The sequence below is a fragment of the Nycticebus coucang genome, chromosome 12, assembly GCF_027406575.1.
Source record: "Nycticebus coucang isolate mNycCou1 chromosome 12, mNycCou1.pri, whole genome shotgun sequence".
Classification (NCBI taxonomy): Eukaryota; Metazoa; Chordata; class Mammalia; order Primates; family Lorisidae; genus Nycticebus; species Nycticebus coucang.
In genome coordinates, this window is record NC_069791.1 from 92,260,479 (window position 1) to 92,277,730 (window position 17,252).

A 17,252-nucleotide genomic window follows, 5' to 3' on the forward strand; every position below is an offset into this window, starting at 1 on the left:
TTGGGCAGCGCCTGTGGCTCAAGGAGTAGGGTGCTGGTCCCATATGCCGGAGGTGGCAGGTTCAAACCCAGCCCCGGCCAAAAACCACAAAAAAAAAAAAAAAAAATACCCGGGTGTTGTGCTGGGTACCTATAGTTCCAGCTACTCGGGGGGCTGAGGCAAGAGGATGGCTTGAGCCCAAGAGTTTGAGGTTGCTATGAGCTATGATGACACAGCACTCTGCTGAAGACAACAAAGCAAAACTCTGTCTCAAAAAAAAATAATAATAATAAAATAAGTTAACATTTATTAAGTTTTTCCCGTGGCCCAGGGACTGGTCTAAGCACTCTACATGTGTTATCTCATTTCAATAGCACAGTACCTCCATGAGCAGGTGCTATGATCATCCTCATTTTACTTGTAAGAAAATAATAATGGCTCAGAAAGATGAAATGACTTGACCTAGGCTGTGTAGCCAGCTGGGATGGAGGGAGACTTCAAAATCAGGTAACTTTGACTCCAGAGTCATGCTGTTAATAACTATGCTATAAATCAAGGCCCTATTTACAAATTACTTGCATCATTAATATAAGATAGAGACTCACCCTATGCTATTTGCCCCCATTGACTAAAGTCATGAAATGGATATCTTCTTCTCCACTCTCCCCTCCAGTGCTTTCCTACAGGGATGAGTCCAATAGATCAGCCTTCCCAGAGACAAGAGAGCTGGGTTTTGGTCAAGGACATGGTAATAGTGATGCTCTCTGATGTCTAACTATACACTCAATATATATGACATTTATTGAGAGCCAACTATATGTTTACCATGTGCTAGGCATTAAGATACAAAAATAAATGAAGCCAAGTGCTGTGGCCCACTCCTTTAGTCCCAGCTACTTGGGAGGCTGAGGCAGGAGGAATACTTGAGGCCAGGGGTTCGAGGCCAGCCTACACAACAGAGTGAGACCCTATCGCTACAAAAAATAAGAAAAATTAGCTGGGTGGGGTAGTGCACTCTTGTAGTCCTAGCTACTCAGGAGGCTCAGGCAGATCACTTCCAGAGGTGTCCAACCTGTGGCCCAGGGACCGCCTGCCTGCAGATTACTTGATAACAGTTTTGCTCTTTTGTGATGTTGAATATTGGGAAGATTATACACAAACCTTTTTTTTTTTTTTTTTAGCTCATCAGCTTTTGTTAGTTTTTGTGTATTTAATGTGTGACCCAAGACAACTCTCCTTCCAGTGTGCGGCAAAAAAGAAAAAACACACCCCTAGAAGTCCTGAAGTTTGAGTCTGCTGTGAGCTACGAATCCTACCACTACACTCCAGCCTGGGCAACAGAGTGAGAATCTGTCTCAAAAAATAAAACAAACAAATACAAAATAAAAAAAAATACAGACAATCTGTAGGACAGAAAATTTGTCCTCAAGGAGCTTCAAATATTGGGGGAGACAGATACATATAAAATTAAGTATACATGGGTTAAGAATGTCTTAGTTAAGGATGTCTTAATTTGTCATAAAATGAGGAATGGATGAAATATTCTGAAATCTGAGAGCTAGGAACAATTACTTCTAGTTTGGGCCAGGAAGTGACTAGAAGCCTGCGGGGGATGTCACGAGCTGAGTTTAGAAAAACAAGAAGAACTTAAACATGCAGAGGACTGCAAGGATTTTTTTTTTTTTTTAATTAGGAACTGGTTTGGTGCCTGTAGCTCAGCAGCTAGGGCCCCAGCCTCATACACCGGTGCTGGCAGGTTCAAACCCAGCCCGAACCTGCCAAACAAAAATGACAACTACAACAAAAAAAAAAGTGGCCGTTGTGGCGGGTGCCTGTAGTCCCAGCTACTTGGGAGGCTGAGACAAGAGAATCATTTGAGCCCAAGAGTTTGAGGTTGCTGTGAGCTGTGACACCATAGCACTCTACTGAGGGTGACATAGTGAGACACTGTCTCAAAAAAAAGAAGGAACAGATGCACAGAGGCTAGGCAGTAGGGGCGAGTGTAGGAGACTCAGAATGGTTCTGTTTGGCCAGAGGGTGCCAGCAGTGAAGGAGAGGAGAGGGACATGAGACTGGAAGGAGAAGATGGGGCAGGACCCTGAAAGTCAGGCGGAGGGCTACTGTCTTCAGCATGTGTATCCATCACTGTCAATTGTTGTGCTGCGGCCTGGAGTATACCCCAAATTCTTCCTTTATCACTGTGCTGCCCAAATTCTGATCAATGTCTCATAACACATTTCTGCCTCAAGTAAAGACACAACTGTCACAGTGAGGTCTGTGAGAGTAATGTTATGCTGAGTGAGTCAGGTGGCAGGCAACAAGGAGAAAGTATAATACGGGTGATTCAGAGGTAGGAGAGGCAGCGTAATGTCAAGGCATGGCTAACGAAAAATCGAATATTTCCTAGAATACGTGAAAACTTTGTCTCCTCGGTATCTAAAAGCACCATCAGGCCGGTATGCAGTTCCTCTGACAGGGATCTGTGGTAAAAGGCAATTACTCGGTGATATTGTTAACTCTGAATGGTAGTACGGACCCCAGAGGTATCATACTGATGGGCATTGGCACTGCAATTACTGCCAATTTTTTTTTTTTTTTTTTTGTGATTTTTGGCCGGGGCTGGGTTTGAACCCGCCACCTCCGGCATATGGGACTGGCGCCCTACTCCTTGAGCCACAGGCACCGCCCTACTGCCAATTTTTTTAGTGTAATTTCGAATCATTTCATCTGGATTTGAGCCCTAGCTCTGCCATGTGCCCTTGATTACATTTCAAACCTCTGTTCCTCCATTCTCTTCCTTCCTCCCTTCCTTCTTTCCTTCCTTCCTTTCTTCCTTCCCTCCTTCCCTCCCCTTTCCCTCCCTCCTTCCCTCCTTCCTTTGTTTCTTTCTTTCTTTCTTGAGGCAGAGTCTCACTTTGTCACCCTAGGTAAAGTGCCTGGCATCATAGCTCACTGCAACCTCAAACTCTTGGGCTCAAGCAATTCTCTTGCCTCAACCTCCCTAGTAGCTGGCCACAACACCTGGCTATTTTTAGAGACGGGGTCTTACTCTTGCTTAGGCTGGTCTCGAACCTGTGAACTCAGGGCAATCCACCTGCCTCGGCCTCCCAGAGTGCTAGGGTTACAGGCGTGAGCCACTGCACCCAGCCTTGTCCCTCTATTTTCTTATCTGCAGAATACAGATAATAATAATAGAGGGAGCCTTACAGGGCTATTATGAGGATTAACTGAAATAATGGATAACAAAGCACTTAGAAAAATGTCTGGCACAAAGCAAGTGCTTGGTCAATGTTAAATGTTTTACTCTGTTTGTATGAATTATCCAAATTTAGAATTCAAGACATGCAGGGAACACATATACCCAAAGTATCTTGTGAATTATAGGAGGAAGGGAGCCTTTATAGGTGTCTACATGGGGGTGTGTCAGGATCAGAACTCAGTTTGTACAGGTAATTGGCTGCAGTGTGATAATGATTGCTACTTTCTGAGCACTTACTGTGTGCCAGGCCTCTCCAGAAGCAAGTTACATGCATGACAGGTGGCGTGAAGTGGGGCAGGGAGCGGCAAGAGGGGTAAGATCCATCCAGAGCCAAATGAGAGGCAAGGAGAGCTTTTAGCAGCACATGTAATGAACAGGACACAAGAGAGCCGGGGGATGCCAAATGCACAGGAGAAGCAAGCAGGGGGGCCAGGCAAGGCAGAAAACCTCTCCGGAGCTCCAGTGGCCAGACAGATGGCAGCGCATGTATGTGCACAGCTAGGTGGTGTGGCTGGCGTTGGGTAAGCGACCCAAACACAGGCTTTCCCTCCCAAAGGGATCGTTTTGAGAACAACTTGATGATACTGAGATAATGAGCTATCCTCTGATAAAAATGAATTATTGAGAGTTTAAAAATAAAGAAACCCTGCCAAACAACTGACCTCAAAACATTTTTCTTTCTTTGCCTGGTGAAGCAGGCTGGCCATTCCAGGAAGCAGAACTGGAAAGATGAAAGTTTCCAAATATTCTTTGGGGGGACCTAGAACAAACAAAGAAAACCTCCCAGTGCAAATCTCAAATGGTTCAAGTTGATCTGGGAGAAATGTTTACTTCTGAGCCAGAAAAAGGTACTGTCCGTTCCATAACATGACCTTAAATGTTACATTTTACTCCAGACTGCAGAGTTGGGCTGTATTACTAAGGCAACTTAAAATGTTCCTCGGAGCCTCTGTAGTCTGACGAGGATGTAGGCGGAGTCCTACATAAGGCCAGGTTCCCAAGGCTGGAACAGCAAGGAAGCCAATGTGGCCAGGGGGACAAAAGCAAGGCAAGTACTGTAGTGGTCAGAGCCTATGGCCACAGTGCTGCAGGCAGTGGTTGGACCAGGCCCAAAGCAGCCTATCAGTGGGCACAGAACAAACCAATAGGAGGGAAGGGCCCAAGGAACTGAGCTCAGATTTGCAGCCTACACCTCTGGCTGCCACAGACACACAAGGCAGCACCATGTTTTCTTCTACTTTTTACATTTGTTTACCCTTCACTCATGTAGGATCAAAGTAGGTTCGTTGTCATTTATTACCTTTACTACATTTTAACCTTAAGTTAAATCCCAGTGGAATAAAGGACTTTTCTTAAAAAGAAAAGTTAAAACAAGAACACGTTCTTTCTCATTTATGTGGGCTCCTTGAGGTGTATTTGTCCACTTCCATCCCCACTCCATGGTTCTGCAATGTTAAAAGACCAAAACAATAAAAAATGAAATTTAACTTCCTTACTTACATGTTTTTGGATCAGTTGTTTCTGGTTTATCTTCAGGACAGGGTTTCTGTGGGACCATAGGGAATTGGGGAACTGGAAAATATTGCTCTATATTGAGGCCATGGGAAAGCATTTCCTCCAATGGTGAAACCTGGTGGTAGGTAGGGGAGGAGAGTCAATTCATATAAACAGTATAAATAAATTTTCTCTTATAAACTTCCAAAGGAATAAAATTCTTTTTCTTTTCTTTTCTTTTTTTGTTTTTGAAACAGAGTCTCACTGTGTTGCCCTCAGTAGAGTACAGCTCACAGCAACCTCAAACTCCTGGGTGTAAGCGATTCTCTTACCTCAGCCTCCCAAGTAGCTGGTATTATAGGCGCCCGCCACAGCATCCAGCTATTTTTTGTTGTTGTTGTAGTTGTCATTGTTGTTTAGCAGGCCCAGGCCAGGTTCAAACCCCAGCCCCAGTGCATGTGGCCAGCACCCTTAAGCTATGAGCTATGGGTGTTGAGCCAAAGGAATAAAATTCTGTATCAGACTTCAGGTTCAAGGGGACACACTGAATTTAAATCTTTCCCCCCAAGACACCTATGAATGACAGTTAAGGAGCAAAACCCTAGTAGAGAAAAGAATCAGAGGACCATCTGTGGATGCAAGATTTGCAAACATATCCAAAAAAAACAGGGATGAAGTCTATTCTTCCCACCAGAATCCCGAAAGGGCTCAACACTCAGAATTGACAGGTGTTACAGGGCGGGAAGGACAAGGGAGCAATATTCAGAGTATTAAGTGGCAATCTGACTGGCTTTCACTGGCCTTCTGCCCACACTCCCCACCTCAGCTTCGGCCCTCTCAGTACTTATGAAGCTGTGTTCACACCAGTGTTTTACATCCAGCTCCCCCTCCTTTCCAATGACTCTCTGTAAACAAATGAAACAAACAGCCCTGGGAAGGAGCAGTACTACTTAGAACTTAATATGTAGGTGTCATGTTGGTGGCCAAAAGAAAAACAATTGATTTGGAAAGACTCCCTGCCCGATCCTAAAATATAAGATGTCCCAAAAGTGTCTCATAAAGTTGTCATACCTAGGATACATCAGGAAAATGAAACCGTAGCTTTTATTTATAAAATATTCATTGCAAAATTTAAAAAAAATTTACAAAATATTCTGTACATGTTGGCCATCTCTTCATAAAATTTTGTAATGAATATTTTCTAAATAAAGGTACATTTAGCTACAATTTCCCATTTTTGCTGTGTATAGGTGACTTTATGGGTCACTTTCGGAACATGCCGTACTGACTCTTTGCCTGCTCACCCTGAAGAAAAGTCTTCCAGTGGACATTCTTCCTGAGCTCCTAGCCAGCACTTTTCTGTTCATATAAAAGACCCATTCAGAAAACAAAGCCACATGTATAGCAAAAACTACACCAGCTGTGATGGTTAATTCTAGGTGTCAACCTGACTGGGTTGAGGGATACCTCGATAGCTGGTAAAGCGTTCTTTCTGACTGACATGTGAGTTGCTGAACTGAGTGGGGGAGGATCTGCTCTCAGATCCAAGCAGCTGAGGGCCTAGAGGGAACAAAGAGGCAGAGGATTTTGCTCTCTTCCAGAGCCAGGATGGCTCTTTGACCTGAGAACTCCAATTCCCTGGCTTTTGGATTCTAGGACTCACAACAGCGGCTCCTGAGGATCTCAGGCCTTTGGTCACAATCTCAGACTAATAGTTACATCATCATTTCCTCTGGTTCTGGGGTTTTTGGATTTAGACTGAGCCACACCACCAGCTTCCTGGGTTCTCCAGCTTGCAGATGGCCTGCCATGGGACTTCTCAGCCGCCATAATTGCATGAGCCAATTTCCCTAGTAAATCCCCTCTCATCTCTCTCTTTCTATATATATCCTATTGGTTCTCTCCAGAGAACCCTAATATACCAGCTGTAGAGAAAAATTCACTGAAGCCTCCATTTTAAATTTTTAATGAACAATCAGAGCTCTCTACATAGATCAAGAAAATCAACAGCATAAAAAATGAAGATCAAGGCTCGGTGCCTGTGGCTCAAGGCGCCAGCCTCACTGGTGGGTTCCAATCCAGCCCTGGGCCGCCAAACAACAATGACGGCTGCAACCGAAAAAATTAGCCAGGCATTGTGGCAGGTGCCTGTAGTCCCAGCTACTTGGGAGGCGGAGGCAGGAGAATCACTTGAGCCCAGGAGTTGGAGGTTGCTATGAGCTGTGACGTCACAGCACTCTACCCAGGGGGACAGCTTGAGGCACTGTCTCAAAAGCAAACAAACAAACAAACAAAAAAAAATGAAGATCAAGAACTGTTTTACAGATCAACTGGCCCTGGAAGGACTAATAATTCAGGGAGTGGACTATAATTAGTATCTGCAGAGAAATTTAAGAAAAAATTAGGGCGGCGCCTGTGGCTCAAAGGAGTAGGGCTCCAGCCCCATATACCAGAGGTGGCGGGTTCAAGCCCGGCCCGGCCAAAAACTGCAAAAAGAAAAAAAAAAAAATTATATTCATAAAGCAAGGACAGGGTCCTATGAAAAAAGGAACAATCTCAGAATAAGAAAGATGTTTTAGAAGCAAAAATCCTACATTAGAGGCTGCTGCAGTAATGGAAGTTGCCAGTAATAGGAAAACCTATCTAGAGGTATAGGTTTTGGTTCTGTTCCTGTGACCCTGTTTAAGTTCCTTCATCGCTCAGAACCTTGCTTATTTTTAAATTTTAAACTCCATTAAGCCCCTCTTTAGTTCCAAGGCAGACTCCTTTCCCGGCTGCCTTCTTGGCCCTGTCTCTTTAGCACAGTCTTCACCTTGCCCACCCTGGCACGTGGAGAAACCTGCATCATCTGCAGCTGTCCCCAACTTGGGCATCGTGTTAGATCCACTGGAAAGACTTTTCTTATCCAGGATCTCATTTGAGCCCCACAGGGGCCCTGTGAGTTAGTTAAGGATTGTCTATCCAATTTAATAGACATGGAAACTAAGGCTTAAAGAAGTCACGCGATGCCCTCTGAGTCACACCATTAGTAGCTGGTTTAGGCTTGGCCCCAGTTCTTTTATGGTCCTAGCTCCAGTGCCTTCCCTTAGCCACCTTCCTGTCAGTCATTCACTGGTCCTCAGTGTTATTATCATTGAAAAGCCTCTCACTTAAATGGATGCCTGGGCAATACTCACAGAAATCACAGCTTCTTCTTTGACTTTACATCCTTCTGGAAAGGGAGGCTGCTCAGCGTCATATTCTTAAAGAGAAGGGGGAAAAACCCTCAATTCCATACTTCGTTGCAGTTTGCGATATAATGTCCTTTTCTTTGAATAAAACACTCTTACATTTTATTTTGGTTGGAGGTATGCAGAAAGGAAAAACAAAAACAAAAACTGGCCCTTACAAGTTAATAATTAATGTGAGCCATCTTAGTAAAAACAGGTAAGAGATGGGTGGTCTCTAGCCGGGCGTTGTGGCGGGCGCCTGTAGTCCCAGCTACTCGGGAGGCTGAGGCAAGAGAATCGCTTAAGCCCAGGAGTTGGAGGTTGCTGTGAGCTGTGTGAGGCCACGGCACTCTACCGAGGGCCATAAAAAGTGAGACTCTGTCTCTACAAAAAAAAAAAAAAAAAAAAAAAAAAAAAAAGAGATGGGTGGTCTCTTGCATGAAAGATTCAAGGCTGAGACTCTGAGAAGACACAACCTCAGATTAGACCCAAATATTATGACACCTACAAGGAATAAAGCGAGGAGGAGAATATGGAGGGTGGTTAAGAAAAGATGCCAATAGCATACATGGAGGGTGGACTAATGCAAACAGCAGTCTACACGGGTTCTGTAGGGAAGCAACAACTGTGGCTCAGAGAGGGGCAGAAAATGCTCATGGGCTCTATTAGCTACATGCCTAAAACTAAGCCTGCTAAAAATATTTCTGGAAAGAGCAATTACACAATCACTTGCAGTTATGAGGAAAAATAAATTTCTGGGCAAGACGGTATTAGTGGAATATAGCTGTAGAAGACACAAATTTTATTCCATTACTAGTTACGTAACCAGGTAGCAAAGGCTCAGCCTCTCAACTTTTTTTTCCCAACTCCTAAATATCAGACTGCGGACAAGTACATCAGGCTTATAAGCAACTATGATTTCCAATACCAGTTGTATTCGTTTTCTGTTCAGTGATGTAAAGCAGGATGATTTATTTATTAATTTATTTATTTAGAGACAGAGTCTAACTATGCTGCCCTTGGGCCCTCGGTAAGGTGCTGTGACATCACAGCTCACAGCAACCTCAAACTCTTGGGCTCAAGGGATTTTCTTGCCTCAGTCTCCCAAGTAGCCGGGACTACAGGCACCCGCCACGATGCCCAGCCATTTTTTTGTTGTAGTTGTTATTGTTTGTTTGAACCCGCCAGCCCTGGTATATGTGACCAGCACCGAGCCACAAGTTGAATTTAGTATCTCACAATTGCCTTGAGTCAAGAGTCTGACAATGGAAAAGGATTTTATCTGGTTGAATTCAAGCCAACAGCCATGGCTGTGATCTTATCTGAGGGTTGGAGTCCTTTTCTATGCTCATCCATTGTTGGCAGAATTCATTTTCTTGTGGTTATAGGTATGAAGTCCTTGTTATCTGGTTGGTTGTCAATTGAGAACAGCTCCTACAGGCAACCCTCAGGTCCTTGCCATGGTCAACACCCAACATGGTTCTGGCTACTTCAAGGCAAGCAGGAGAGTCACTTACGCTTGAATCTCTCTGACTTCTTTTAAGGGCTCACCTGATTAGTTCGGGCCCACCCACGATTATCTCCCTAATTTAAAAGTCAACTGATTAAAAACTATATGCATTGAGAAAACTTTTTTTCAGCAGCACATGGAATTGTGTTTGACTGAATAATAGAGAAGTACGTGCACTAGGTGTCAAGAGTCTTAGGGGCTGTGGTAGAATTTTGCCCACCACACCTGATGTAGCTCTACCACCTTTATTTTTTCCTCTCAGGTGAGTATTGTATATTCATCTTTTCTCCACTGTCTCAAAAATCACTGATATTGTGTGAAAAACTGGGTTTAAAGTACAAACATTTATACCTTTGGTTACAAAAGCTAGACATACTAATTGAAAGAAATTTTCAAATAATACAGAAATGTCTTATGTAGAAAGCCACAGGATATTCGCATTGTGTTTACTAATATATGTATGTCTAGTATACATTTGCTTACTTTAAATCTCCTAGACTAGGTCAACTTGCCCAAGCATAGAATCTCAGAGCACTATATCCTTTTTCTTCATAATTCGTACTAGTTTTCCCTATTGGAAATTTGTAAAAAATTAATGACTATATTTTCCAATAGACTTATGGTTTGTGAGGGAAGTGCCTGGTTCTGTTTGAGCTCACCACTAAACCTCCAAAGAATATTTGCTGAATGAACAAATGAACAAAATAAAAAGTAGCAAGTTACTTCTCTTTATTTAGTCATTCATATTGGCTGAGAGCCTATTATGTACCAAAAAGAACTCTAGGTGTTGAACCTTGGACTTCTTTCAATGGTGCTACATATGTGACGTGCTGCATTGATTTAACCACTGTACTCTCAGTGGACATTCAGGTTGTTTCCAATGTTTCACTATTACAAACAATGTTGCAATGAGCACATTTATGTATGTATATATACATAAATTATGTAACAGATATGACATATCATTGACCCAAATATAGGTGTTTTATAGTATTAATTCTTAGATGTGAACTTTTTCTGTCAAAGGAGAGAACAATGTAAAACTTGGGCCAAATTGCCATATATACTCCTAATAGTGAAAGTCTGCCTTTTTCTTGGGAGTAAAATCAATCTAATACATGTACATATTTTTAATGACATTTAACTTGCACTTCCATTTATTTAATTACTACTTGCCATTTATATTTTTTCCATGGAAATTGCTGAGTTTAAATTTCATATAAAATATACAAACTTCTTCATCACGTAACTATAAAAGATATGTAGTTGGCCAGATATGGTGGCTCATACCTTTAATCCCAACACTCTGGGAGACTGGGGCAGGAGGACTGCTTTGTGCCAGAAGTTTGAGACCAGCCTGGGCAATGTACTGAGGCACGGTGGCATATGCCTGTAGTCCCAGCTACTTGGGAGGCTGAAGTAGGAGGGTTGCTTGAGGCCAGGAGTTGGAGGTTACAAGGTTGCAGTGAGCTTTGATGACACCACTACTGAACTCCAGCCTTGGGGAAAGAGCAAAACTCTGTCTCAAAAAGAAAAAAAAAAAAAGACAAAGGAAAAAAAAGAAAAGATATATGGTTGAAATGTTTATGTAGAAGGATAAGAAAATATACGAGCTCCATCAACTCTGATGTTTGTTAAAGCCTCAAAAATATTTGAAAATTTGACATATTTGAGAATTTGTCACTTTTACCTTGTGATTTCAATTGGAAATATATAATTGATTATAGACTGGTACTGTTGCATTGAAAGGCATAAGAGAATTTGATTAAGTTTATAAAGAGTATTGAACTGTGTAGAACAACTTGATTTACCATAGTTTGATTAATTAGATTTCTAAAAGTTGCTTCAGTGCTTAGAAAAATTTGTCTGCTCTGTTGTGCATTAGAAGTGCTTAAGAAAATCAGGTATGTCAAATTTATAAATGTTTACACTCTTTCAATTAGTGAAGCTTATAAATAAGATTAATTGATTAGGGGAATTAATGTTATATGCATGACAAATGAACATTAATCTAAGAACAAATGAAAGTGAATGTTCATTTAATACAGCAAAGGCAATATTCTGCAAGAGAGCCAGAGCAGAATGAGCCAGCAGAAGAAGGCTGCAATCCAGTTGGCAGAGTGGAGCCCTTGTACCAAAATTAGAACCTCTCCCTTCCACACTTCTGAGATGGAAGAATTTAATGTCTTTATTGTTTAGGCCATTCATTAGGATTTGGACTTTCGGTTATTTGCAGCTGAATGTGTTTCTAACGGACATATCAATTAAAATACAACATTTCCCGCAGTAGCCTCTTGGGAGTGGATGGACCAGGAAGGTGAAGAAGCTGGAAGTAAATCTGATGAACATTTGGTGGGCATATGCTACAGCAAGGGGTTATCTAAGATTGCTGGAGAGCCAAATGAATAAGGCAGAAGAGCTTATATTCTGTTGAGGCAGTGACTAGTAAGCCAAGGGTGTAGCAATATGAATTTTTGCTACACCAAAGATCTAGAAGTAGTGAAGAGAAGGTGCTTTGAACTTGGCCTGAGGAATTATGGAAGGCTTTCCAGAAAGGCCACTTGGACTGAATGTTTAGAGACAAAGAAACAAGAAGAAGGCAGAGATATTCCAGTAAGAGGCAAAGCTTGTACAAGTCATGGAGGAAAGGAACAGCATAGCACACTGGTAAGAGTGCACTCAAAAGCACAGTATAGAACAGTGATCCCCTGCCTTGTACCTTTTGTAGAGTGTGTGTGTAACATTAAGAGCCCACAGACTTACCCCTGAAGAGTGAGTCATCAGGTCAGGGAGGATAGAGCTAAGGAATCTGCATCTTAACAAGTTTCCAGCCAACTGTGGTGGCTCACGCCTGTAATCCTAGCACTCTGGGAGGCCAAGGCAGAAGTTTATGATAGCCTGAGCAAGAGCAAGACTCCATCTCTACTAGAAATAGAAAAATTAGCTGGGCGTGATGGCAGGTATTTATAGTCCCATCTACCTGAGAGGCTGAGGCAGGAGGATTACTTGAGCCCAGGAGTATGAGATTGCTGTGAGGTAGGGTGAGGCCATGGCACTCTAGCCCAGGTGACAGAGCAAGACTCTGTTTAAAAAAAAAAAAAACCAAGTATGTAGAAGGTTTTGACGTAGGTACTCCAAGTCTACACTTTGAAGCATGCTGGTATCTCACTTATGGGCTTGGGACTTGAGTGTCAAACAGACATGAGTGTAATTCAGTTCTGCCACTTTCTTGGACAAGTTTCCTAACGTAAGCCTCAATTTCCTCATCTGTGCAACAGGCAAAATCCTTACCGAGCTGCTGTGAGGCCTAAATTAAGAAGTAATGCACTTAGCAGTGTCTGGTACATAATGAACAGTTTGATAAATATTTGCCATTAGGAGGATTTGGGCCAATGGTGTGTAATAAGCCAAGAATAGTAAACAGGGATCAGATTGCATAAAGGACTAAAGAGTTAAGCTAAGGAATTTATCATGAAAGCTATGGAAATAATTGTAGGTCAGCATAATATAAGTAGATTTAAATTTTAGAGGGGTACTGAGTGGTAAGGGCCTGATCTAAGTGGCAGGCATGAGGACTGGGGAGGGGTGGAAAGTTGGGGCAGGGCGGTGATGCTAAGCAGGTAGGTTGTCTAATTATTGGCAAATGAGCGTGGGGATCACAGTTAAAGGGAAGATGACTCCTTGGTTTCAGGACCGGGCAGCTGAGTGAACAATGGTGACATTTATTGAGGTGGCAGAGAGAGCTGTTTGTGTCTAGAAGAATGCCTAGAGTCATGCCTGGCCCAGGATTTAAAACAGTTCCCAGCGCTGGTAAATATAGGTTGTCTGGATGTATAAGAATAATTTCTTTAGAGAAACAAGGTAACGCTAGTCTGCACTGAGTTGATAAATGGGAATTAAAGTGATATAAGTCAGAGAGCAGTATGTTTCTTCCAGAATCTGGTTTTGAGAGGGGAACAGTAATAGCAACTAGAAGAGGAAAGGGGTTAAGATGAGCATTATTCCTGAGATGACAAACCTGAGAGTGTTTGGAAGGAAAAGCCAGAGGAGAAGTTTAAGATCTAGGAGAGGAGAGTGATACTGCAGGATCCTAAGATAGCAAGAGCACAGCAGGGGCTGAGAGGTGTGTAATTGGGCGAATACATCTTTCATGTGAACGCATGCAAATGTGTGTTGGTGTAAAGACACTGCAGAAGTCCCTCCCCACTCCTGATTGCCTAACTCAGGCATCCTCAAACTTTTTAAACAGGGGGCCAATTCACTGTCCCTCAGACCGTTGGAGGGCCGGACTATAGTTTTTAAAAAAAAAAAAACAACTAGAACAAATTCCTATGCATACAGCACATATCTTATTGGGAAGTAAAAAAACAAAATGGGAACAAACACAATCACACCGCCTCATGTGGCCCGCAGGCCGCAGTTTGAGGGCCCCTGGCCTAACTCTTCTGGTGAATGCCTCCTGTGCTAAGTGGTACCACAGAACATTTGAGGAGGGAGTTAAACATGTGGATGAGTAGATGTAGGCAACAGGAGAAAGCAACGATAGATGCTGATGCTGAGCAGTGCTGAGAGCCGACTGGGATCATTTTTCTCTGGCTTGCTTAGTTGCCATGCTGGAGGAACAAGCACTGATTCAGAAGTGATCATGTCAGTATCTGGCAGGTGGAATGGGGCGACCAGATTTTTATCATAGCATTCAGAGCTGAAGCCAGAGGATGTTTGATTAACTTATGTGATGAATCAAAGACAATAATAAGGATGTTGTTGAGAGTAATCACAAAAGTATCAAAATAGAAAACTGTAAGCTCCAAATACCTTGACTCAGTCTTGGTTAAAACCATAGTTAACCATGAGTCACAAGCTACTACAAAATTCAGTTAGAAGCCTTGGCGGGAAAGAAGCTTATTGGTGCTAGTGCTTTTGAGAATACAAAGCTCTTGTCACTGGAGTGACGATGAAGAAAACTGAAGAACACTTACAAATAAGTTACACAGAGGCAGGCATGCACATACATACAAAAGAGCACTACTCAGGTACATTAAAGGTCATGTTGGCCGGGTGCGGTGGCTCATGCCTGTAAACCTAGCACTCTGGGAGTCCGAGGCAGGTGGATTGCTTGAGCTCACAGGTTCAAGACCAGCCTGAGCCAGAGTGAGACCCGGTCTCTTAAAAAAAAACAGCTGGGCATTGTGGTGTGTGCCTGTAGTCCCAGCTACTCGGGAGGCTGAGGCAAGAGAATTGCTTGAGCCCAAGAGTTTGAGGTTCCTGTGAGCTATGATACCACAGCACTCTACCCAGGGCATCAAAGTGAAACTGTCTTTAAAAAAAAAAAGTCACATTTATTCACCGATTTTGGCAGGTCTGTTTTCTATATGGAGATTGTCTAATACAGTGGTTCTCAACCTGTGGGTCATGACCCACAGGAATTGTATTAAAAGGCCACAGCATTAGAAAGGTTGAGAACCACTGTTCTAATAGAATGATAATTTTAACCTCAAATATAGGATCACCACAAAGCCTATTTTTTGATGTTCATTGTGAGAAACTAAGTTTACTTACTATTATGTTTGTTATATAAACTCCACTTGCTAGATGTTTAAGAATTGAGTTTAGGGTGGCGCCGGCCCCATATACCGAGGGTGGCGGGTTCAAACCCAGCCCCGGCTGAACTGCAAACCAAAAAATAGCTGGGCGTTGTGGCGGGCGCCTGTAGTCCCAGCTACTCGGGAGGCTGAGGCAAGAGAATCGCTTCAGCCCAGGAGTTGGAGGTTGCTGTGAGCTGTGTGAGGCCACAGTACTCTATCGAGGGCGATAAAGTGAGACTCTGTCTCTACAAAAAAAAAAGAATTGAGTTTATTCATCTATGTTATAATAACCACCCTAGTGCCCGTGTGTATAATCTGTCAGTGTTGACCTCACTGACTTCCTCTGGTAACTATCATTGTATAAGTGGTGTCAATTCACTTGCTTTTCAGACACCATCAAAACCCTTTGCCTTTGCTTTCTCCCCATAGGCCTGATTGACCAAAAAAAAAAAAAATTGACTGCAAAACACAACACAAAGCATGTTTGTCAACAATAATGAACATTTATTGACTACTTTCTAAATGCCAGGCACTGTGCTAAGCACCTTTGCATACATAATATTATCTGGTCCTCACAACATCCCTGTGAGGTAGGTAGGATTATCCCCTTCTTACAGATGAGGCTGAACAACTTCCCCAACATCACCCCACCCGTAAATTGAATTGTAAAGAGCTGTTTACTTGGTGAAGTGAAAGCTCTGGGGAAAAACCAGCCATAGTAACTACCTTCAAATATTTGAGCAGATTCTTTGTAGTAGAGTAATTAGCTCCTTGCGTCAGAGTACCCAAGGGTAAAGACCTAAGGCTGAAAGTTACCATAAGATGATTCAAAATGAAACAGACTTTTCTAGTGCAATATAATGATGGAGAAGTAATTTACGTACAGGATGGACTTGAAATACATGGCCTTTACGCGTATCTACCAACTATGAGCCTACCATTCTTTTGCTTCACTTCTTTCACCTAATTGCTCTCTTTTTCTCTCTGTGATATGCATCATTTTTTTTCCATTCAGAAAACATTTACTAACCTGCACTGTCCAATACAGCAGCCACTAGCCACACGTGGCTATTCAAATTTATTAAAATTAGGTAAAATAAATTCTGTTCCTCAAATGCACTAATCACATTCTAAATGCTAAATAACCACCTGTGGTTAGTGGCTACTATATCTGACAGCCCAGATTACTGAAAGTTATATTAGACAGCGCTTGTTTCAGTCAGTTGAGATAGTGACGGTGGCCACAAGATGGAAACATCTGTGTCATTGACCCCGAGTTTACCATCCTCAGGTAGAGAAAAAAAAAAAAAAAACACCCCACCATTCAACATTATTCATTAAGAACACTTACTCAGCTCTTGCTGCAAATCAGGCAGTTTGCTAAGCACTTTCTGTAACTGTCTGGTTCCAACCTCCTAACACCAAGAAATAGATGCCATTATCACTCCCACCTTACAGAGAGTGCAAATAAACAACTTGTCCCACATAAGTGAAGAGTATTGTAGAGCCTCAGGACCAAGGTATGCGAAGGGCCACAGAGAAAGGTGAGGTAAACTCCATTTGGGGGTGTTGGAGACCAAGTATGAAGGAAGAAGGGATTAAAACCTATGTGTCCACGCCATGGTTAGTGTGGGCCACCGACTACCTATATGAGATCACGTTGGGTGTCCCCTCAAAGTGCAGGTTCCCTGGATCCCACCTGCGTTTTAAAGTGACCATCTCGGCCCCAGCGTTCCTCCCTGATCACTAAATGAGATTTAAGAACCTCTGGTCCACACCACATGGCTCTCTTTAGTCTGCTTTCCCTCCTCTTTGACCTAAGGATCCAGGTTAGAGGCCGCACTGAGCGTCAGTCTCCCTCTGCGCTGCAGGTGCGCAGCGCTGCTGTCCGTCGGCCTCGCGCGTCAGCCGCCTGGCGAACAGTGGGCGCTCAGAAAACGCGGCCCCCGCCCGGCCGCCCGGGTCCCGCCCCTCCGGGCCTACCCTCGCAGATCTGCTCCCACAGGCTCTTGCCCGGCGGCTCGGCGACTTGCCCCAGCGAGACAATCAGGGACTCAGGGGACGCAGTGAGTACTGGCGTCCGGGTGAACGACGAGTTCGCGGAGCCGCTTGGCTCCTCTCGCGGAGCGCCACGGCTAGATAGCCCCTGCGGCGCCGCCATGGCTGCGGTTTCCACGGCAACTGCCTGCGCCTTTCGACCGCGACCCGGAAGAAGC

General features: G+C 43.3%; 1 protein-coding gene across 4 annotated transcripts in view; it reads right to left on the reverse strand.

Annotated features, from left to right (window-relative positions):
* IQCK (IQ motif containing K) overlaps positions 1–17,225 on the reverse strand; it is a 187,882-nt gene extending 170,657 nt beyond the window's left edge. For all 4 annotated transcript variants that reach the window (XR_008373316.1, XM_053556260.1, XM_053556259.1 and 1 more), the window contains exons 1-4: positions 17,020–17,225; positions 7,909–7,973; positions 4,739–4,868; positions 3,901–3,998 (exon numbers count right to left, since the gene is read on the reverse strand). Coding sequence is in view for 3 of the 4 variants with exons in the window: in XM_053556260.1 (XP_053412235.1) it covers positions 3,901–3,998; positions 4,739–4,868; positions 7,909–7,973; positions 17,020–17,197 (471 nt within the window). In the remaining variant the exon portion in view is untranslated. The remainder of the gene's footprint in view (positions 1–3,900; positions 3,999–4,738; positions 4,869–7,908; positions 7,974–17,019) is intronic.
* Between the last annotated feature and the right edge of the window lie 27 nt (positions 17,226–17,252).